Source organism: Sycon ciliatum, chromosome 11, assembly GCF_964019385.1.
Source record: "Sycon ciliatum chromosome 11, ocSycCili1.1, whole genome shotgun sequence".
In the NCBI taxonomy this organism is placed as follows: Eukaryota; Metazoa; Porifera; class Calcarea; order Leucosolenida; family Sycettidae; genus Sycon; species Sycon ciliatum.
The window spans coordinates 18,928,279-18,952,931 of NC_088653.1; the positions used below are offsets into that span (position 1 = coordinate 18,928,279).

General features: G+C 46.9%; 2 protein-coding genes across 3 annotated transcripts in view; both read right to left on the reverse strand.

The window, feature by feature from the left end:
- The window catches only part of LOC135827419 (uncharacterized), a 101,357-nt gene that overhangs the window by 49,178 nt on the left and 27,526 nt on the right, over positions 1-24,653 (reverse strand). The window contains exons 6-8 of one of the 2 annotated variants that reach the window (XM_065339907.1): positions 23,497-24,516; positions 21,997-22,641; positions 18,331-18,651 (exon numbers count right to left, since the gene is read on the reverse strand). The exons of the other annotated variant lie outside the window; for it this stretch is intronic. Coding sequence (XP_065195979.1) covers positions 18,331-18,651; positions 21,997-22,641; positions 23,497-24,516 — 1,986 coding nt within the window. The remainder of the gene's footprint in view (positions 1-18,330; positions 18,652-21,996; positions 22,642-23,496; positions 24,517-24,653) is intronic. 2 annotated transcript variants of the gene reach the window in all.
- The window catches only part of LOC135827437 (proteasome activator complex subunit 3-like), a 66,248-nt gene continuing 41,905 nt past the window's right edge, over positions 311-24,653 (reverse strand). Inside the window, exons 5-9 of the mRNA XM_065339939.1 lie at positions 5,466-5,681; positions 4,084-4,151; positions 3,519-3,573; positions 2,497-2,583; positions 311-996 (exon numbers count right to left, since the gene is read on the reverse strand). Of these exons, the coding sequence (XP_065196011.1) occupies positions 916-996; positions 2,497-2,583; positions 3,519-3,573; positions 4,084-4,151; positions 5,466-5,681 (507 nt within the window). The 3' untranslated portion in view covers positions 311-915. The remainder of the gene's footprint in view (positions 997-2,496; positions 2,584-3,518; positions 3,574-4,083; positions 4,152-5,465; positions 5,682-24,653) is intronic.

Genomic DNA, 24,653 nt, shown 5'->3' on the forward strand with positions numbered 1-24,653 from the left:
CACACACACACACACACACACACACACTAACACTAACACTAACACACACGCACACACACACACACACTCTCTCTCTTTCTCTCTCACACACACAGGTAATGCAGGTGGTGGGCTGTTGCAAGCAACAAACAAACGCCGTAGCACGACTCAGAACTCCAGTCCAACTGCCAACGGAAAATAATGCATGACTTGTTCTCGTCGTAGCTGCAATTTCTCGTGCAGCAGCCACGGTACGCACACGCGCGCACACACACAAACATGCACATGCACAGACACGCACGCAAACATAGCACTAAAAACAAAAGAGAAACACGGGGGAAAGGCCAATCCTGAATGGTTTCACGCAGTCAACGGGCGAGCGTGCACATTTCTCCAAACACTCTTTGTACAGAAGCAGCAGCTGCAGCACCGCAGAACAGCGGGACAACAACAACAAGAAGCAGAATAACTATGTATAGGAAACTGGCATGAACACCTATCCTCAAACTCAGAAAACAACACGCGAATCTACTACTGCTGGCCACAGTAGCCACACCTCATAGACACTCTAAGATGGGGTAAAAAGAGAGACCGAGAGTAGAAGGTCCGGGTGGGCTGACTTGCCCCGTGTTCGGGGGTGCGATGGGGGGGGGGCACGAACCAGCCCGGTCACATAAAGTACACTCAAGTTCAAGGGTGCAGCATGGCAAATTGCACGGTGCGGAGACGCCAGGCATGCACAGCTGGGCAGGAGCCTGACAGAGCTGTCGTCTGACCAACCAGTTGCTCACCCTGCCATGAACGGTAGACGAGCGGGCACAAAACCGGCGACAGGACTTCCCCGTCTCTCTCCCCCGTCTCTCTCTCTCTGTCTCTTGGTGTGTGGTGAGACTGACAATGCTAGCACTGCCCGTCATCATCATCACTGCCGTGTTCCTAGTAGAGCGAGTCCAGGTTGTTGCTGCGCGGCTTCTTCATCTTCTCAATGTTCTTCGTGATCGTGTCGTGCAGAATACACTGCGCACAACAACAACAACAACAACAACAACAACCAGAATTCAAATTCAAAGTCAAAAACAATCTCTTATTGGCAACTGGCTAACGTGAGAATAAAGATTTGAAACAACAACAACCTCAACTAATGGATATAGGATACTATACAGTTCCTCAGCCACACACTGTCCAGATCTTTACAGCCCGTGTAGGAGCGTTAAACGAAAGTTCCACCATCCCCTTGGTAACACATTATAGTGCGTTTCAAAAGCATAAACCTCCAGACCTTTTCAATTTTGGTTTGAGCTTTTTCAGAAATTTCTATTGCTCAGGCAGCTCCCGCAATTTCTCTCATAAAAAATTGTAAGCGATTGGATATCAAACGCCCAATTTCAGAAATTGTATACACAAAGTGATCACAGATTTTACGTGTATAGATGCTGGCCAAACGTTTTTTAAACCAGAGGTCTGCACTGAAACGCACAATCGTGATGGTCTACTCTACGTGACGGGAACGCGACGTGAAGAATCCCAGGAACACTCTTCGCGTTCCCGTAACGTGAAGGAAACCTGTTCTGCTCTACGTTCACATAGAGAGAATCACTTGGGAAATGTGTACCGGGAATTTCCCGTTCAAAAATTGGCAGCTTTCCGCCTGATTTGAATGATACCGAGCAGATCCGTAAGCATTTTCTTTGCGTGTGCCACAACATAGAGAACCTCATCTACGCGTGGAAACTTGGACCCAAAACACGCAAAGCCGTAGACATTAACCCAGACACCTGTTCTCCACATGATTTCTCTCCACATTTCCCCAAGAGTATGTAATAAGCTCCCAAGAGTGTGCAACTCCTGATATCCTTTTTATGTGAACGAATCACATCACGTGGTGCAGTGTCACAGTTGTACGTCTCCAGCACGTTTTTAGCGAGCAGCAAAGTAATAAAAAAGGACTCTCTGACAGAGACTCAATGCGCGTATGCAACTCGCCAGTAGGATCATGGAACATATTCGGATTACGTGCACACCTTCCTCAGTTGTACGTAGTACGACACGTGCCCAAGACACGTGATTTGAGTTTTCGCCGTTGGAGACCCCTTATGGAGAGTTGCACACTCTTGGGAGCTTACTACTCTTGGTTTCACACAAGAGAGAGAGAGAGAGAGAGAGAGAGAGAGAGAGAGAGAGAGAGAGAGAGAGAGACAGAGAGAGAGAGAGAGAGAGAGACAGAGAGACAGAGAGACAGAGACAGAGAGAGAGACACAGAGAGAGAGAGAGAGAGAGAGAGAGAGAGGGGGGGGGGGGCTGTGTTGCAACTCCGAGTTTTCGCGTAGTCACGATCATCAGGCACCGTGAAAACTCGGAGTTGCAACACAGCTTCCCCTCTCTCTCTTGCGTGGAAGGCTCGGCCCTATATGGGTATTGAGCACTCATCGGACAGTGGAGTACGCTACTTGATGTCTCTTGGTTTCATGTACAGCAGAACCTCACAGTGAGTTGAACGACAACAGCTGGGAGACTTACGTAAGCATTGCGCATCTCACAGCAGGTCAGTCGAAGTGTGAGGAGCTCCTTCTGGTCAACCTCAGCCACTGAACGACGGTAGTCATCCTGAACAACCACACACACACACACATGCACACACACACACACACACACGCAAATATCGACGGAAATATGGACTAAAACATTCGTAACTTACTCAATTTTTGAGAGATTTCTCGGATCGAAATATCTAGGAAGAAGCCTAAGAGCTCGGCTTTGTAATGCAACAATCGCCGAAGAGCTACGATGTTGCGTTGCAGATATGTTGCGCTCGACACTTCAGTCACGGCATACGTCGAACATTTTTCTCAGCGATCGGCCTTGAGCGAGGGACTTCTCCTGGAATGATATGCTGATTTATCCATGCACGCTTCCCGCACGTGGCCAGCATAAAACTAAACTCAGCGCAAAAAAATTGAGCGTTCTGCGATGAATGAGAGTGAAATGGCTGGCGACGAGGAAAATTGCTCATATATCCAGCTCTGTAGACTATTCTTGGCACGGTGACATTGGATACGTGGTGTGTTGCACCATGTGATGTAATGTGAAGTTCTGCGGTCGTGTCACTGTACTGGATAGAGGTGGTACAGGCAGCAGCTGTACACTCCTGAGAGTGATGTGCTGCTTGTGGTCAGAAACCATTTATTGATTTATTTTTTAAATGTTTCCATTCTTTTCTAATTGTCTGCAAACTCCAACGCAGCCATTTAAACATTGAGGAAACTTTACTTCTCAACTCCTAACTCCAAAAACGGTCTCTTCACTGTGATTCAAATTCAAATTTACAATACAGCAAATTGTCGGTCCTGGCACATCATCAAGGTCATGAATTCATGGTGAAGTTTCCTAAATGTTACTATTCTGCCTAATCAGAACATTCAGAATACTCGCCTATTCCACCAGACTGGAAGACCAGTAATGTTAACGAACATTAAAATATCTGGGCTGACAGTAATGATAACAGCCTGTGCCAGGTAGCGGGAACATGGCAAAGTACTTACCACCGACGGGTACTTGAGAAGCTTGGACACAAGTTTGGCACGGGTCAGGTAATATCTGCACCATGAAGACAGGGAGAAAGATGGAGAGAGAGATAGATAGAGAAAGATGGAGAGAGAGAGATAGATAGATAGAGAGAGAGAGAGAGAGAGAGAGAGAGCGAGAGAGAGAGAGAGCGAGAGAGAGAGAGAAAGAGAGAGAGAGAGAGAGAGAGAGAGAGAGAGAGAGAGAGAGAGAGAGAGAGAGAGAGAGAGAGAAACCAGAAAGATTACTAAAAAAAACTTTCGTAATGAAAGGAAGAAAGAAAGAAGGAGAGAGCAGAAGAGAGAAATGATGAGAGAGAGACAAAGAGAGAAAGAGAGACAGAGAGAGCGAGAGAGAGAGAGAGAGAGAGAGAGAGAGAGAGAGCGAGAGAGAGAGAGAGAGAGAGAGAGAGAGAGAGAGAGAGAGAGAGAGAGAGAGAGAGAGAGAGAGAGAGAGAGAGAGAGAGAGAGAGAGAGACAGAAAAAAGGATGAGGGAGAATAAGCAAGACAAGATGTTCGCTTTCTAGCAAACAGCACATTCACCTGGAAATGGCGTCCAGGTAAGTGACAACCTCTCCCTCAATACGACCAACTTCACCAACAGCATCCTCCTGTTGACACACACATACACACACATACGCACACACACGCACGCCCACACACAGAAGGGGGTGAGGCGCACAGCCAGACATAAATGCATGACAAGATACAGTCTGACAATTTAATGAACCTGCACTCCATTGTGCACCCCATCCCGCAACCTAAGCATCCATTCACAATATCCGTGAGGTGCGGCATACGACGCTTGCGACAAGGAAAATCATCGAGTTGGCGGACAAGCCGTTGATTATCCACTCTCATTGTAATATCAAAAAGTATTCTATTTAGACCAAAGAGTGGTATATTTGATAAATAAAGATAGAAATATTTACGATACTTCTCCAGACGTTTCGTTGTTCTGAACAACATCGTCAGCGGATAAAGAAAGAAAGAAAATTCATTCTTTATCCACTGACGATGTTGTTCAGAACAACGAAACGTCTGGAGAAGTATCGTAAATATTTCTATCTTTATTTATCAAATATACCACTCTTTGGTCTAAAAAGAATACTTTTTGATAAGGAAAATCATGTCGCTTAGTGTCGCAAGGCCACAATCTCAGAAGTTAGTTGACCAAAGTTTAACTTTTGTGACGTGCGGCGTACACACATGGAGTACATTTTCTAATCTGGGTGGACGTGCAGTGCATGTGCATATTACGTGCACTGCATACTGCAAGGGGATACGGCCTTATCGGTAATTTTCACGAAACAAAAAAAAGTTTTGTTAGGACTCCCGTACCCCCCCCCCCCCCTCACATATCAACATTTTTCAAAACGAACATTCCCTTGACCCACCCACAAACGAAACTTTTTCTCTTCGTCTAATAGATCGATAATTATGGACGGCCCCTTTAATAGTCAACAAATATTTGGCGTATATTTATTTTCGGCGATTCATATTTGACTGAAAATTTGTTGCGGCCGAAATTTGCCGAAATTTTGTTTTGCAAGGTTCAGTGTGACAGTGTATACAGGTGGCAGCAGTACAGGCTGAACATTTGATGCGGCCAAAATCCGTTTTAGCCCTGGGAGGCCGAAATTCGAATGGGCCGAAAATTTGTGGACTTAGAGTAGGGAATCTACCGGTTGCAAAAACGTAAAAGATAGTGAATTGTGTGTCACGTTCGCAACTCGTCACATGTGTTGAAAGTCGCAAAATGTGGCATTGTGAATGGGCGTTAACAGCAGCATACAAAAGCCGGCCAACAGAAGATAAGGGCACAAAACTCCAAACTTCCTGAGCGCCCATCAACTGTCACTGGCACATACACACACATGCACACACACACACACACACAAACAAAAGCACACGCACGTCGGTACCTGAATAGAGACGCCAAAGTTGTTTCCGTCTTCGACACGTGGAATAAGCAGCTGAATCCACATCTTCACTTGATTGCACTTGGTCATGAGCTCGTGAATTTCTGGCTTCAGTCGATCAATAACTCCTAGAATTAGTTGATTGCTTGGAATGAGAGTGGCCGCTCCACCAGAGTGTGAGTTTCCGTCATTAGAGGGGCAGCGTCTCTTTGCAGGCGGCTATTGAGCACAAACACAGAGTGAGCAATAGAATATGTGAGACCACTGCAGTCAGACCTACTTGGTCCGCGTCAGCGATATTGTCGCTTGTTTATACGTCGCCAATGCATACTTGGCAGCCCATTTCATCCCAATTTTGGTTAGCAAGTTAGTTTGCTAGTACCTGGAAGGTCTAGCTAGAGTTCGAGTGGATTTCGAGAGCGACAGGTGGGTGATTCTGATTGATACAGCGCCGCATCAAAATAGATTATCTTTTTACGCTGTGCAGGCTAGAGAAACGCAAGCCACAAGAAAGTAATCGGCTACTCGGAATCAGCTCCATTTTGATGAACGGCCGAGATCGCTCACCTCAGGGACCGCTCATCAAGCTGAGATCACAGCTCCCTTACCTCCAGCTGAACGCTTGGAGCATCCAGCGCGTCGTGAAGATTTGCAAGTACTGTACGCGTCGTCGTCGTTCAAAATATAATCTTGCAAAGAACGGCGTCTGATTTGAACCACACAGGCTGTCGCACTGCCCACGCGAAGTCCTATAGAGAAGGCGACCGTCACGATCAACTTCTCTAAGGAAGGCAGCGGAGTGGAAGAGAGATGAGATTGCAAAAGCAAGAGAGTCGATCCCGAGCAAAAATATTTGTCGCCAGCGCCGAGAGCAGCGACGAGAAGGACTGAAAAAAGTAGGAACCCTTCCTTGGACAATAAATTCCTCGCAGATAGTTGTCATTCTATACCTTACCGTCTATCGTACCCAGTTTTATCACTTCAAGTGCACGCCTTCATGTCCAAAGTCTAAGTTCAAATTGTCGAAAGATAAGCGACAATATTGCTGACGCGGACCAAGTAGCTTATCCAGTCCTCTTTTATCCGGATCCCTCGCCATCCGGAAGAAAATCGTTGGCTTCAGATTTACAGCATAATTATGTCATGCATACATACAGTATGTGTGCTCGATTATCCGGTTCCCTCGCCTATCCGGATATTTTTCCGAAAACGGAGGTGTGCGGTTAAGCGAGGTCTGACTGTAATAGTAACAAACATGTAATTTGAAAATTTCAACAAACTAAAAAAATCCTAAAAATTTGAAGTTGTTCTCTGCAAAACAATATGACGGTACATGACCTTGCTAACAACAAAAATCCGAAGTTCGCTAATCTGGACTTACAGAACCGTTAAGTCCGGCGATTAAAACCTTTCTTGGATGTAAGTCTTGTTTAGTCTAATGTTATTGTGCAATACCAATACAAGTCACGCGGCTCAGAAGTGTGCACGCACGCATACACACACATGACTTGTATAGATGTTTAGATGTTTAGATGTATAGATGTATAGATATGTGTGTGTGTGTGTGTGTGTGTGTGTATGTGTGTGTGTGTGTGTATGTGTGTGTGTGTGTGTGTGTGTGTATGCGCGCGTGCGTGTGTGTGTGCGTGTGTGTGCATGTGTGTGTATGTGTGTGTGTGTGTGTGTGTGTGTGTGTGTGTGTGTGTGTGTGTGTGTGTGTGTGTGTGTGTGTGTGTGTGTGTGTGTGTGTGTGTGTGTGTGCCAGCTAGTTCGGCTGGTAGGTACACTTATGCCTGATTGTGTTGGGTCTGTTGCCAACAGGCTCGGCTGTTTGAAGGTGTAATGTTGTACCTGCCACCTTTGTTGGTTCCAGGGTTCATATACTTTCTATTTGAAGTATACATACCTGTTAACCAGGGACTGCTTCTGGCTAGATTAACTCTTGTGTAATCAATGGTGCAAGTGAAGCTTTTATCAGATCCACTCTGATTTAGCCACTCACACTAGTAGCAAGTATTACCTTCACTGGGGGCAGGGGTAACTGCAGTTGGATCCCGGGACGGATACCTGATGCCGTCAATCCTTTTTCTGCACCTTGTCCTCACCCACTTACTGAGGTGTGGTGAGCCCATAAGTGGGATCATTTTCAAGTCCACCCAGAGTTTTGGGGATTTCAGGGGGTGTCGGCCGTTGGGCGGTTCAATAACCAATTGAGTCATCTTTCTAAGATTCCTTTTGAGTCTCTCTCCCCTCTCCCGGGGGGGGGGGGGGGACTCACGTGACCAGTTTTGGCAGTGAGCAACAAGTACAAGTACAAGTGTGTGTGTGTGTGTGTGTGTGTGTGTGTGTGTGTGTGTGTGTGCAGTTACACAATCGCCTATACCTCTAGGGAGGCAGTGGCCTTGGAGTGCTCGTGTAGGTCACCGAACGACGCCATGGTCTTGTCAACGGAGAACTCAGCATTGTCGATCTTGAACAAGTCAGACTGGACACAAAAGGCAGGGCAAAACAGACCATACAAAACAGTTACACGCACAATGCTGATGATGGCCGGCCACTGAGAACTTTCTTTCATACCCATAAATAACTATATCCATGCATAGTGAAGCATGAATCGCATCATCACTTTCCGTGACGTCAAGGTTGCCTACAGACACGGACGCCGGACGGCCTCCGCACTCTGCTTCAATCGACTATGAACACCAAAAAGAATGGTTCAGTCGCGATCGTGGTGGTCTCTTGGAATACATGCAGGCGCTTGCCTTTTTCAGACTGGTCCTCTGGGGCAGGATTTACTGGATTCGCAATCATTAGCTCTCGAATTCGAGACCGGTTTCACTCAGCTGCAATCACGTTAAGTTTGCCATATACCGTAATGTCGCGTATTAAAGCCAGGCGTATTCCTGTGGAAGCCGATGTAAGGGCTAGGCTTCTATTCACAACAGGCTTCTAGTCAAACCAGGTATTTCTATGTATGTCAACACTAAAACCAGGCTTATGTACTGCCAGTGCATCTTGAGAATCAGGCTTCTATTCAAAGCAGGTTTCTATACAAGACATGCTTTAACACAAGACACTACGGTATGTTGCAGTAACTATGTGCCAGGGTCGTAAACTACAGGGCCAGAGCAAAGGCTTCTGCGAGCAAAATATCACAGCTCGCTTTGCAGTATTTGTGTGAAAACGAATGCACGGGAGTGGTTTCATATTGGTCACATGACTATATTTGTGCAAAAAGTAATCATGCCGTGTGGACAGTGGAACCAACATGGCCACCGACATTGTGTAACCCATAGATGCATGGATTGTGTGGAGTTGGAACCAACATTGCCAACATCATGTGACCCATAGATGCATGGGTTGTGTGGAGTTGTAACCAACATGGCTGTCCTGTATGGTCACATGTGATAGATATGAGACCACTTTATAGTCATTGGCTAGTTTAGTGCGATTCTCGGTGTGCATACACACAGCTCTGATCGTGGAAAGTTGGACAAGCATAGAAAAACGGTCGTGGGCTTGACAACAGGCCGTGGGTTGCAAAAGCAAAGATCAACAGCCTGGATTTACACGCAGCACGCTTGTTTTTCCGGGATAGTGTGCCACCGACTAGGCTACTGAGAATCCCACACACATGCCCGCCGTCCATTTCCCCTGGGGAACAAATATGTTTTTTTTTAAATAAATAATTATGGTTACCCCCCCCCCCCCCACCCACACACCCACCCATACATAGTGGCACAGATGCACACACCATGTGCACACAGACACACACATACCCCTCCCCCCCCCCCCCTACACACACACACACATCCCCCCACACGCATCCCCCCCCCCCACACACACGCATCCCCCCTCTCCCCACACGCATCCTCCCACACACACACGCACCCCCTCCATACACACATACCCCCCCCCCCCACACACACATCCTCCCCCCCCCCCCCACGCATCCCCCCCCCCCCACACACACGCATCCCCCTCCCCTTACACGCACCCCCCCCCCACACACACACGCATCCCCTCCATACACATATACCCCCCCCCCCCCCACACACACATACCCTCTCCCCCAACACACACGCACCCCCCCCCCCCCCCCACACACACATACCCTCTCCCCCAACACACACGCACCCCCCCCCCCACACACACACACACGCACCCCTCCCCCCCCCACACACACACACACGCGCACCCCCCCCCCCCGTCCCCTCCACACACACACGTACCCCCCCCCCCCACACACACACACGTACTCCCCCCCCCCACACACACGCACCCCCTCCCCCCCCCCCCCCCCCCCCTCTCCACACACCATTGGACCATTGGACGCCCATCGCCGGAGGCGATGATAGCGATGCTACAGCAGAAGCCATAGCAACTTGTGCTGGGATTGCACCATTCAACAGCTTGCAAGTCTGAAGAATTGGCCGCCACTATTCAGCCTGGTCTACACCACACAGCTATGAAGTGGCTTTTTCTGGCCAGTGAATCCCTACTTTTTGGTCTTTTTTATTTTTTTCCCGCACACACATCAACCACATACTCCAGCATGCACACACACACACACACACACACACACACACACACACACACACACACACACACACACACACACACACACGTACACACAGAGAGAAGACCATCAAACTACTAGGCATACCTTGATCAGGGCATCCAGATCCAACACTTTCTCGGGAAACGTAATTCGCACGAGCTTCTCGGCCTCGGAGAACAACTCCTGCTTGAAGGCATCGAGAGTTTGCGGCTGGTGAATGTCACATGAGGCCAAAATCAAAGGAAAGTAAAAAGAAAGAAAGGCATACTTATACAGTATTTGAACAGGCGGTAAGGTGACAAAAGTTTCAAAAAACAAAATCAGCTGAAGTGTCATGTCACGAACGTTTTATTCACATGTCACGAACAAATTCTAGAGAAAGTGGTGATGGACAAAGAAACAATTATGATGGAAAAGAACTTTCTCTTGAATTTGTTCTTGACATCTCAATAAATCCTTCGTGACAAGACGCTTCAGCTGATTCTGTTTTTTTTTGCTATCCTTAAACAGTATTTTGGTATAGTATTTGGTTTCACGTGTTGCCAACTATGAATGCATTCTCTCCACACCCCAGGTATGATGCCTGGGCGTATCTTGACCAAAGACTCTGGCAAACTTTGCTGCTCACAACGGAATGGAAAGAGCAGATCAATGGTCCTTATGCCATTTGTGCAGATCCACGAAATCCCGTAGAATCCCGTAGACCCGGAAGGGTGTTGAATGTGCAGGACCCTATTGTGTTTTCTGCTATTTCCACTAAGAAATGGGGCCTGAAGGCATTTCATACGAAACCCTTTTTCTGACAAAGATCTAGCTAGTCATTAGTTCTAACCAAAGTGAAGAAGCTGGAAAAGCGATTGCTGGTCATTGAATTATGACGCTAAAAAGGTCAAATGCGCATGCATAGCACACAATGAACACCCTACCGGGTCTACGGGATTCTACGGGATTTCGTGGATCTGTACAAATGGCATAAGGTTGATTGTGAGTTACATATACAGTCACTTGGCTAATAACGACTGCGGATATAACGTCAGAATTTCCATGCCCAGAGCAAAGTCCCATCTAACTGTAATACATATAATGAGACTTTGGGTAAAAGGACACTTCGCGAATACGGACACTTTTCTGATGTCCCGCCGCCGAGTGTCCTTATACGGGAATTTGACTGTAATCGCTAAACTGACAAATCAATCATAAAATCATAATGGTATTGGCTAAGCCATTTGAAAAGATTGTAGTTGTTTCAATACACACCAATACACACACGCACACACACACACACACACACACACACACACACACACACACACACATACACACACACACACACACACACACACACACACACACACACACACACACACACACACACACACACACACACACACACACACACACACACACACACACACACACACACACACACACACACACACACACACACACACACACACACACACACACACACACACACACACACACACACACACACACACACACACACACACACACACACACACACACACACACACACACACACACACACACACACACACACACACACACACACACACACACACACACACACACACACACACACACACACACACACACACACACACACACACACACACACACACACACACACACACACACACACACACACACACACACACACACACACACACACACACACACACACACACACACACACACACACACACACACACACACACACACACACACACACACACACACACACACACACACACACACACATGAAGCTTTTTGTTTCCTGAGGAAACATTATTCATACATCGGACCAAACTCATTGAAAGATAAAAATTCATACATCGGACCAAACTCATTGAAAGATAAAAATGAATCTAGCCGTTGTGCGACCGTTGAACATCTATTACGGAGAAATTTACGCTTGGACATTTGCGTAATATTCGGGAGCAGTTGATAGATCAGAAAGGGAAACTTACATGTGTATTGACCGGGAAGACGTTGCAAATAGAATGCGAGTTTTTTCAAGTCCAGGTTTTGCACTTCTCTGACGTTGCTACCCATGTCACCAAATGTCGGCAACGAATTCACACACTTGCAGTGAGCATCGCCACCACTGTTGTTGATACCACCACTGTCTGTGTTGCAGCCATCACCACTGCTTCAGTTGTTGCTATGGTTATCTCTGGTACAGCTGTTGCTGCCTTCACCTTTGGTACTGCTGTTGCTACGGTCACTGATGCTGCTACGGTTGCCGAAGGCATATCCAATGCTACTGCTGTTGCTGAAGTCATATCCGCTGCTATTGCTGCTGCTGAACTATCCACTGCTACTGCTGCTGCTGAAGACATATCCACTGCTATTGCTGTTGCTGAAGACATATCCGCTGCTACTGCTGTTGCCGAAGGTATATTCGCAGCTACAGCCGTTGTTGAAGTCATATCCGCTGCAACTGCTTTTGCTGAAGTCAAATCCACTGCTACTGTTGCTGAAGTCACATCCACTGCTACTGCTGTTGCTGAAGTCATATCCACTGCTATCGCTGGAGCTGAAGTCATATCCACTGCTATCGCTGCAGCTGAAGTCATATCCGTTGCTACTGTCGCCGCTGTGTCTACTAATGCTGTGTTCACCTGCTGCTGTTGCTGCTGCTGTTGCTGCTGTTGCTGTTGCTGCTATTGTTGCTGCTGTTGTTGCTGCTGTTGCTGCCGCTGCTGCTGCTGGTGCTGTTGCTGCTGCTGTTGCTGCTGCTTCTGCTGATGTTGCTATTTCTGCTGCTGCTGCTGTTTCAGCTGTTGCTGCTTCTGCTGTTGCTGCTGTTGTTGCTCTTGCTGCTGCTGCTGCTGCTTCTGCTGCTGTTGCTGTTTCTGCTGCTGCTGTTGCTGTTGCTGTTTCTGCTGTTGCTGCTGTTGCTGTTGCTGTTGCTGTTTCTGCTGTTGCTGCTGCTGCTGCTGCTGTTGTTGGCAGTACTAGTACTGCATGCTTGCTGTGCCTTTGCCGCTGCTACTGCAGTTGCTGCAATTGTGACCACTGGTACTGTGGTCATCGCTGTTGCTGATATTGCTGCTGCTGCTGCTGTAATGGCTGCCACTGCTCATGTAATCATCAATTCGGATATATCTTTCACCCGTGTCACCACTACAGCTACTGCTGTTGCGGTCATCACTACAGATACTGCTGTTGATGTCCTAGCTGCTACTGCTGTTGCTGTTATAGCTGCTACTGCAGTTGCGGTCATAGCTGCTACTGCTGTTAGTGTCCTAGCTGATATTGCTGTTGCTGTTATAGCTGCTACTACTGTTGCTGTCCTAGCTGCTACTGCTGTTGCTGTCATAGCTGCAACTACTGTTGCTGTCCTAGCTGCTACTGCTGTTGCTGTCTTAGCTGCTACTGCCATTGCTGTCATAGCTGCTACTGCTGTTGCTGTCATAGCTGCTACTGCTGTTGCGGTCATTGCTGTCATCAGAACCCCACACATCTTGGTCTGAATCTAGCAAGTCCTTGAGGTATGAGTGAGGTAATAGCAGTCGGGTGTAGTGCTCATTTTCACTCTTTTCATTTTCACTCTCTTTATCAGAAAACATGGCGAGCTGAGAGATATTCGTGTGGTTGTTCACAGCTGCAATGAAGTCTGTAGCCTGGCTGGCAGTGACATCATGGAAGTCATTGCTATGGAGGTACAACCAATCCAGCTGTGTCCAGCACTGTATACCAGTAGTAATGGCAGGTAGTGTTGTTGCTGTGAGGCCACAATTACAGATCCACAGATCTGTGAGACGGTTGCATGCTGATAGGCTGAGCACAAACAGGGTGGTGGCATCATCTGCAGTCATGTCACTGAAGTCATTTTCCTTTAGATCCAACACCTGCAGCTGTGAACAGCACTGTAGAATAGGAGTAATGGCAGGTAGTGATCTTGCTGTGAGGTGACAATTACTAAGATAGAGGTGTGTGAGATGCAGGCTGACCAAAGGCAGGGTGGTAGCATAATCTGCATTCATGTAACTCAAGTCATTTCCACCAAGACACATCTTCTTCAGCTGTGGCAAGCACTGTAGACCATTGATAATGGCAGGTAGTGATCTTGCTGTTAGGCCGCAGTACCTAAGAGATAGGTGTGTTAGGTTTTTTAATGTTGACAGGGTGGTGGCACTAACACCCGGGTCATTTATCTCCGTCATGGTGATAGAAGTGACACTTGTCATAGCAGACGGTGCATTCGCCATGGTAACTCCAGTAATGGGTGTAGGTTCGCACCGACCCACTTCGATGTCCTCAAGTTGTTTACAGGATGAGACAGCAGGAATGGCGTTGCCCACGATATTATCAGTACACTGGGCCAGGCACAGTGAGTGTAGACTTTCATGAGACGTCTGAATGCACTGTTGAATCGTATCAGAAACTGCAGTGTCATTCACTCTAACCACCCACAGCTTTTTGATTCCACTACACTGACCTAGTGAGCGTGGGAACTGATCTGAGTCGTGAGATGACCATTCACGCACGTCCACACTCTGTACAGCATCAGGGTGATGTTGCAGTGCTGTATTAATGGCGCGGTGTTCAGCTGGATGTGAACTGCCATGCAGGACGAGTTCATAGGAAGCAAGTAATGCTCTGATAGATGGCATCTGGCAATTGTTCATCTTCTGATGCTGATGGTTAACAAGCTCTGAGTAGCACAGGTATGCAAGAATCCGACGTGACTCACTTACATCACCCTGTAGACTTGAGCCATCAGTATTCATGTACTGTCCACCAAGACTATCCTCACAATGCTGACGAAGCTCTGGACTGACATTTCCCAGAGACTGCAGAAGACTGTCTGTAGTGGCTTTAGCAGTTGAGTTTTGCCATTCAAGCAGAGCAAATCGCAGATATGTCACATCGTCGTGGGTAGTAGATACAGCACATTCTTTGCTGATCTTTGATTCAATGTACTCACTTGCACCATGACCACCAAAGCGAACACGCAGTAGTTCCTCTGCAAGTTGACATCTCAATGAAACGTTCAGAACATCTAACATTGGCAATATGAAGTTGAGTGGAAACTCATCGGAAAGAAGTACCTCAAGCTCGTCCATGTCCCCATCCCATTGCGTTGTTTTCTTCTTGGTCAGCAATGCATACACCAAGCAGTCAGCCTGGCGCACAGTTTCCAGCTGGGCACACAGTAGAAACCAGAACGTTCTTATGTGCGCACTTTCCGCACCAAGACATTCGACGAGTCGTGTGATCCTGGTGTTAGTCATTGGCTTGTGGTGCGCTTGAAAGAGGGCAGCTAGGTATTCTTGCACTGTCAGGTGGCTGAAGCGATACTGCCTGAGTTCCTCCCTGGAAGGTGACTCTTCATCAGTAACAAGAAGACCAAGCCGCATTGCATCTTGACTGACTGAATGCTGCTGGATGTCGCTCTCATCAAATATCAGCTGCTTCTTCACAAGCATCCTGAACGCAAACTCTCCAATCTCCAACACTAAGTTACGGCTTTGCTTCGGTATTGAACTCCACTGCTTGTAACTGTTCCCACTTTTGCGTTCAAGGATCTGAATTATCATCTGGTCAAAGAGATCGGCTACGCATCGCGGGACGTGATTGGAACAGTAGTACTGGGTGCACACTTCCTTCGCAATGAACGGTGTGGCCATCATCCCCTGCAGATAGGAAGAACGTTCAATTTCAGTAATTAGCGCGCTGGCCTTCTCTGGTCGGAGGACTTTGTTGATGTAGGTTTGAACATCGCCTGGACGGAAGCCAACCAGTTCGACATGTTGTCGATAGAAAGGCAATGCTGAAAGGCTGAAGGCATCGGCACAGGGCCGCGATGTGACAAGAATATGAGCGCCATACAGTTTAATCCCATTTATTACCCCATGGAGAAAGCTGCTCAAATCAAACAGGTTGGTCTCGTCGACACCATCTAGAATTAGAGTTAGGCAATCAGGATGCTGACGAACATAACCGCAGATAACTTGACGGTCATAGCTGTCCTCGATGCCAATTCCTTCCAAGTCAAGTATCTCACTCAGTGACTTAGCCTCACGCACATCTTTATGGCGCAGCTCCCTTGCCACAACCAGTTTCTTGCGTTTCCACAGCTGGCCCATCGCCCATTGTAGAGGTGCAACCTTGGTAAATACAAACGTCTTGCCACATCCTGCACTGGCTACCGCCATTGTTCCCAGCGTGTCTCCTTGTTGTGTTGTATTGTCTTTCATCGTGTTGTTACCCAGGGACTCCAATTCAACTGATGTCATCTTCTCACCAGCATGAGCAAAAGCATGCTCAACTCTCCACATATCATAGCTTGATGCAACAAAGTTGTTTTGCTCGAACTCCTTACTCAGACTGGACTTGTCCAGCATCACCAAGTTGACTTGAACGTGTTCAACAGTTGGAGCCACACCACCCGGGAGCATTTCACTAGCAAAGGTATCCTTGGCACGGCAATATTGATCCTTGAGTAGTTTCTGTGCATGTAGTACTTGTGAAGGTACATCATCCACATCTTCACATTCCGTTGATAGTGACTTGCCAACTAACAACACAGAAAACAAGAAGAGAGATGTCATGTGACATTGTGCAAATCAGATACTGTAAAACATGCAATTTTAGGTGCATTAAAATTTCGGTGCCAGGGGCCTGCCAGGTTTCAGGTGTAATCTAGAATTAGGTGACCAGCCTACCCTACACATACAGTGCATACTCTAGTGCCTTTTAGGAGGAATTTAAATTTAGGTGCCTGGTTTCTCTACCGAAATCACCGAAATTTTAAAGTTACACCGAAAATTACATGTTTTACAGAACATACTACTTTCTCCGCATCATCGAAATTGTTGCAGTTTGACTTTTGATATAAAAAAAGGGTATTTACTCACCAGCACTCGTACCACAGGTAAGGAATCGGACATAGGCGACAGTCATCAGTATAGGGTGACGGCAAAGTTCTATTTTCTGTTATTGGAAGCTGAAATTTTTGAATTAGACGCAATTTCTTCGCAGGTGTCGCTGCAATGGTACTTTCGATTCGCTGAGATCAGTCAGGCGTTGCAGCCTGCACATTTCTCGTGCTTATAGCCATTCACTCAAAGCCTCATCACTGTTCTACCTTAGCTAGGGTGAGAATGACTTCGTGGAACAAGCGGCAGCGCTTGGAGAAACATTGAGGGGTCAGCAAACTAAAAGCATGCATGAGCGATAACATGCGGCTCTGGCTGAGACACTCAGTACATGATTGTACCTGCAAGAGCTGTGTAGACTCTACACGTAGTGCTAGTGTCTGTAGATCTACTAGTGATGCACACGCAGGTGCCATACCAGTGATGGTGAAAAAGAGTGCGCACTGGACGTGATAGAACACTTACCTGCAGGGCATGTGACCTATAATAAATGCGCATGCCACGGCTAAAAAAAGTTCATTTCAAGATCGAGGTGATTCCCACCATGGTGTTGTACATGCTGCTGCGTTTGTGTCACTCCGTCGTACATGCTGCTTCCCCCGTTCTCCATGCTGCTGCACTGTCTTCTGCCCCCCCCCCCCCCCCCCACCTGTGTACGCACTTCCTTCACTGGTCCCCTTTGCGATGAAATTGTATTTGGCATCTGCTGTCTTGGCCTCTCTTCCCGTTCGGGTCTTTTTGTTGCACCGCTTTCCTGGATATATTCCCTTGTCTCTCCTGGTTTCGTTGTCATTTGTCCGTTGTTTCTTTGGCATTTGTCTTGGTCAGTTGTCCAATCGCAGGGATGAATTTACTGTCATATTTTTGCATAGCAGTTTCTGCTATACGATAATCACAATTGTGTAGCAGTCTTTGATTTTGAATAGCATTTTTCTTTGAAAGTTGGGTGTTTCCCACATTGTCCTTCTTGAGAGTGATACCTGAAAGCCCAATTGCAAAAAACAACAACTGAAGCATACATGTGCACGCAGGTTGAGAGTACCTGCACCACATATACTGCACTGTACGCATGTTACTTGGCAGACCAGGCTAGGCATAGATAGCCTGTATGTGTCGCAGTTTTCTGCGAGTCACGGTGACTTTTGAGTAGCAGTACTGATCGATTTTCCTCACAAACTGCGATGCGATACAGGATAAATTCATCCCTGAATCGTCTCCTCAAAGTAAGAACGAAATATACTCTCTCCAACAAAACTGTTTGGCCTTGTGCTGTGTGGCGTAGTCGCGAAGGGTCAGTAGTTTGTCGTTACCTAGACGACATTAGACTGTCTCTAGCTTGAAGAAATATGTATCCATACAAAGTAAACACATTGCAGTAACCATAGAAACAACATACCTGTGCGAGGAAGCGGTAGCTGTTGTTCCTGCAGAATCGAGAGCATAGCCTCGTGTATGTCCACATACCCAAGTTCCTCAATGGCATTACAGAGATCATGATAAGACTGAAGTCCACCAGCTCTGAGCAGCTTGACAAGCTCCTCGTTATGAGCAGACTGTCCTCCATCCTTGGATGATAAGATTCTCTTCAGTCTATCAATCACTGTGCTATCAGTTATGAGGTGTTTCCTGATTACAGCGTTCAGTAGCCAATCAGCGTTGACGTTTTGCAGCCGTAGTTGAATGTCACACACAAAGTCTTTCAAGTCAAACGGGTTACCTGCCACAAACAAAAACAACAACACGCCGCATACCGTATTTTCCTGGTTGTAAGTTGACCGTTTACGACTAAAATTAGAAGGATGAAGGGTGGGGGTCGACTAACAGCCGGTATTCGCCTTACCATATTATCTCTAATATAAGCACGGTCCTTTATTTTTTCAATGTACCTCCGCCCAGTGCTATTAATGGAGACTAGGGGTGAAACGATTACTTCGAATATTCGAGTATTCGTTCGAAAATTTCAAACGAGCGAGTATTCGAAATTTTGCACTCGATCGTTTTTTTTTTTTTTTTTTTTTTTTTTTTTTTTTTTTCGTATTGGCATTCTATTTTTCAAAAACCTTTTGTTATACCGCTCGTCCACTGTACATGGTTTATGCATGCCTTTGAGTCAGTATTTTATGACTTGGACGATGCGATCACCACGGCAAGTAATGATCTGAGATATGAAAGTACTTATGAAAATCTTTACTTTACACTCTGTACAAGACGTTAGCGACTTTCGCTCTATGTTCACAGATAATTTCTCCCGAATTCTTCGAGAACTCACAAATCTAGCGCTTTTGGATTTTGATAAAATACTCGAAATAATCGGATACTCGATCGAATATTATGAACGAGTGATCGATTGGTCAAAATAGATACTCGTTTCACCCCTAATGGAGACGTTCCTTTATTGGAGACCGTTCCATTATTATTTCAACCTCATTTCAGAGGCATGTTGCCATGCCAAATTCATGTCAGACACACACATTTCAGGGTTTTTTCGCCGGTACAGATAATGAATTTACACAGTGTGCTTATAATGGAGACTGAGCACTTTATTTTTTGAATGCCGCCCCAAGGTGTTCTATTATTGGAGACGTGCTATTATTGGAGACTGTGCTGATATTGGAGATAATACGGTATAACCGGGAACTATCAGTATCTTACAAAACAAATGACCTGCACTGCATGCACGAGTGCACCATGTGTACACATTTTTGCCAGTTTATTGGCCTTTTTTCAAGGATTGGGACGTTATACCCTCCAATAAGGAATGCTTACATGATTTGTTGATGGGTTAGTAGGAGGGAGTGGTTAGTAGGAGGGAGTGGTTAGTAGGAGGGAGTGGTTAGTAGTGCTTCGTATTGTGAATACTTTAATGAGCAGAATTAAGATCTCTGGATACGGGGGTCGACCTATAACCGGGGTCGACTTACAACTGGTAAAATACGGTACACGTGTGGATGCCGGCACACTCACCCACACACGCATTCACACACACACACACACACGCGCGCGCGCACACACACACACACACACACACACACGCGCACACACATACTGTACTGTACTTGCTCACTGCCAAAATTGGTCACGTGGGTCTCCCCGGGAGAGGGAGCCTTGGGAAGAGGACTCAATTGGCTATTAAACCGCCCAACGACCGACACCCCTTGAAATCCCCAAATTAAGGGTGGACTTGCAAATGATCCCACTTACGGGCTCACCAACCCTCGGTAAGTGGGTGAGGACAACGTGCAGAAAAAGGATTGACGGCATCAGGGTATCCGTCCCGGGATCCATCTGCAGTTACCCTGCCCCCAATGAAGGTAATACTTCCTACTAGTGTGGGTGGCTAAATCAGAGTGAATCTGATAAAAGCTTCACTATAGCACCATTGATTACGCAAGAGTTAATCTAGCCAGAAGCAGTCCATGGTCAACAGGTATGTATACTTCAAATAGAAAGTATATGAACCCTGAAACCAACAAAGTGGTAGGTACACAATACGTGATAAACTCTCCTCAATCCTGATGATGGCCCCTGGCCGAAAATTTGATCGAGACAATAGTGATTTGCAGCGAATAGACCACTTGATTTGAGAATGGTGTGTGTAGGGGTTTTCATGAAAATGTGATTACTCGTTTTCTCTTCATCTTACTATCTTTTCCCAAGGAACATTAAACTGCACATCAACTTTTACTGCTCTGCTACTGTACGTGCACTTGGAACACATAAAAGAACCTTGAAAGGCTTGGAGAAGACCAAACGCATGTTTGGGGAATAAAAACGCTTGGGATAGGAAACAGTTGCTGGCTGATCAGATGGGGAGCATCAGGGAGCTCAGGAGCAGACCCCTCCAATTTTCGCAGCCATCTCAACACTCGACACGAACCAGGAAAAACATTCAGTGAAGACCAAAACGCATCCTGCTCGCGTGATCGCACTGCTTCTACTACTACTATCATTACACGCTGTTTGGACACGTCCCTGTCGCTCGAGTGAGCCTTGGTGTGAAAGTTGTAGCCTGCAGGCACGGTGACCAGGTGACTGGTGTACGCATTAGCACGTTCTGACCGCTTACTTAAAACCATGTTCGATTGGGAATAAGGGCCGAGCGCTGCATCGCAGCCATCTCGGACCTAAACCAGTCGAATCAGCGTCCAAAAGACTGCAACATATGGACCAATCGCATTCATCAGTGCTTTTTTAAGAACGAAATGGCGCTTTTAGCGACGTTTTGCATACAAATCCCCATCTAGTGGGGTGCAGTCACCCAATTTCGGTGGAAGTGGCGAGTTCACGTAAATTCGGACAAAGTTGGCCTGAAAGCCACTGAAAATCTGGATGTTTTGATACCCAATACGCATGGGTTGCCGGGAAAGAAATAGAGAAGCCCGCAATGCGCATACGTCATTGTTCTCTACGCGCGACAATTGTTTGTCCGATCGCGCACGCTTCAGGCTTCGCCCTGGCGATATCTATCCTCATGGACACAAAACGTTGTGACGAGTCGATAGCCAAGGTCTTCTTGAACAAGTGGAGTGGTCGTTTCTAACTCTCCTGTGTGTAGAAGTGGAGATACGAATTTATTTGTACACACGTACTCATTCTGGACGACTAAAGTCGCCCGTGGCACTGAGAGGGTTAAGAACGAAACGGCGCTTTTAGTGACATTTTGCATACAAATCCCCATCTAGTAGGGTGCAGTCACCCAGTTTCGGTGGAAGTGACGAGTTTGATTGGGAATAAAGGAGGAGGAAGTGTCTCAGCTTCCTCGGACCAAGACCATTCGACTCAGCACACCGAAGACTACAACTGGTGAAAATTTGATTTTGAACTACACCACAACTATAGCTTAACTGACAGTGGACCACCGTCTGTCTAATAACCCTGGTCATAGCGATAGCGATGGTTAAGTATTAAGCTATGTTTGAAGTAGCGGCTTACGCCTGGATGACATCATTCAACACAGCTTGTACGGCTGAGGAATTGATGACCATTTTCTTCTTAGGTTCACGATTCAGTGTCACCACAACCACATGAAGACCAAACTAAAGTAACCATAGCAACAACATACCTGTGTCCGTTGGCTGGAATTGTTGTTCTGGTAGAATGGAGAGCATAACTTTGCTCTTGTCCTCGTAACCAAGTTCCTTAATGACATCGCACAGTGCTTGGTATGCGTCCAGTCGGCCAGGAGTCAGCAGGTTTATAAGCTCCTCGTTATGGGCAGATTGCCCCCCATCCTTGGATGATAAGATTCTCTTCAGTCTGTCCACTACTTTGTTGTCAGTTATGAGACATCGTTTGATCGTTGCATGGCGCAGTCGATCCGCATCAACCGTGTTGATCCAGGGCTGAATGTCACATACAAATCTGCTCATTTTAAACGGGTTGTATGCTGTGCCGACAATGCCTTCTGCTGCTGGAGCTGCTGTTGCTGTTGTTGCTGCCACCATTTCCACTGCTGCTTGTGTTGCTGCTGCTTGTGTTGCTGCTGCTTGTGGTGTTGCTGCTGCCACCACTTCCACTGATTCTGGTGCTGCTGTAGCTGCCACAACGTCCATTGCTTCTGGTGCTCCTGTTACAGCAATCATTTCCACTGCTTCTGGTGCTGCTGTTGCTGCTACAACTTCCACTGCTAGTGGCGTTGCAGTTGTTGCTCTTACCACTAGCATATGTGAAGTCCCTGACACTGCTGATTTTGAACCGAGTTGAGAACCTTGAAAACAGACAAAGACACACACACATGTACACATGCACACACACACACACACACACACACACACACACACACACACACACACACACAAACACAAACACAAACACACACACACACACTTGTACTTTGTACTTGTTGCTCACTGCCAAAACTGGTCACGTGGGTTCCCCGGGAGAGGGAAGAGAGACTCAAAAGGAATCTTGGAAAGACGACTCAACTGGCTATTGAACCGCCCAACGGCTGACACCCCCTGAAATCCCCAAAACTCTGGGTGGACTTGAAAATGATCCCACTTATCAGCTCACCACACCTCAGTAAGTGGGTGAGGACAAGGTGCAGAAAAAGAATTGACGGCATCAGGGTACTAGTGTGGGTGGCTAAATCAGAGTGGATCTGATACAAGCTTCACTAGCACCATGATTACACAAGAGTTAATCTAGCCAGAAGTAGTCCATGGTTAACAGGTATGTATACTTCAAATAGAAAGTATATGAACCCTGAAACCAACAAAGGTGGTAGGTATAACATTGCACCTTCAAGCAGCCGAGCCCGTTGGCAACAGACCCAACACTATCTGGCATAAGTGTACCCACCAACCGAACTAGCTGGCACACACACATGCACACACACACACACACACACACACACACACACACACACACACATGCACACACACACACACACACACACACGCACACACACACACACACACACGCGCGCACACTCACGCACCCATCCGTAACATAAATGATGGGGAGGAGAAGGAGGATTTAAAGAAAAGGAGAAAACCTGGTTCTCCCTCTCTTCTTTCACAAGAGCACCATGACTCCCCAAAGTGAACCAACACACCCTTACCTTTACCAAGCTCTGCTGAACCTTCTCCAGTACGTGTTGTATGGGAAACCATAGCAGTGTTGGTCTGTCCAGACGGAAGGTGGGCGCTATGATGTAATGCTGGAGTTGCCGATGACATCATAGTGGGAGGGAGATTTTTCAGTGTGTATTCACGTGGCTGTTGAGCTGTGCTCTCCTGAGGATACGGACCGGGCTGTTGGTGCAAGGATGTTTGTGAGAATGTCTCCATCTGCGGATACATGGTGTGTTGTGGATATTGACTGCTCTGTTGGTACGAACCAGCTTCTAGGTATGGGGTAGATTGTTGGTGCAGAGCTGCTTGCCGGTTTGGACCGCCTTGCTGGTATGGGCCTGCTTGTCGGCATGGTATTGCTTGTTGGTTTGGACTGGCTTGAAGTTGTTGGTTTGGACTGCCTTGCGAGTATGGCGTTGATTGTTGGTAAGGACCGCCTTGCTGGTAGAATGTACTCTGTGGATGACGACTGGTCTGTTGGTATGAACCGGTTTGCTGCCAACGGGTTGCTTGTTGGTATGGACCAGCTTGTTGATACGGCGTTGTTTGTTGGTATAGGCCAGCTTGTTGGTAGACTGCATGCTGTGGATAAAGACCAGCTTGCTGGTAGAATGCATGCTGTGGGTACAAGTTGTGGTGTGCATACGGATAATGCAGCCTACTTGGACCGCCGTGTTGCGTGTAGGGATCAGTCTGTGACTGCTGATCATGTTGTAGTAACTCCATGTATTCTGAGTACGTATTTGGCTGTGTGTTTGAACCAAGTTGTGCACATGATGGAGTACGCTGTGGGTATGGATGATATGGAGGTGCATTGGAATCAGGCTGTAGATTGGGACCAGGCGGTGCTGCCGCTGCTGCTACTTCTGATGGCAGTGCAACTGGTGCTGCTGCTGGTGTTTCTGGCAGGGCAGAAGCTGCTGCTGCTGCTGCTGCTGCTGCTGCAGTTACTGGTTTCCGTGTTTCTGATGTTGTGGATCTTGCCAACAATGGGCTTTGACAGGAATCTAGAAAAAGGTGAAAACACAAAGAGGACAAATGAATATTCGGAAACCATCGCTGTATCAAACTAGGCTTATACAAACCAATTATGAGAGAGATGAAAGGATAGAAAGATGGATGGGTGAACGGACTGATGGCGGGA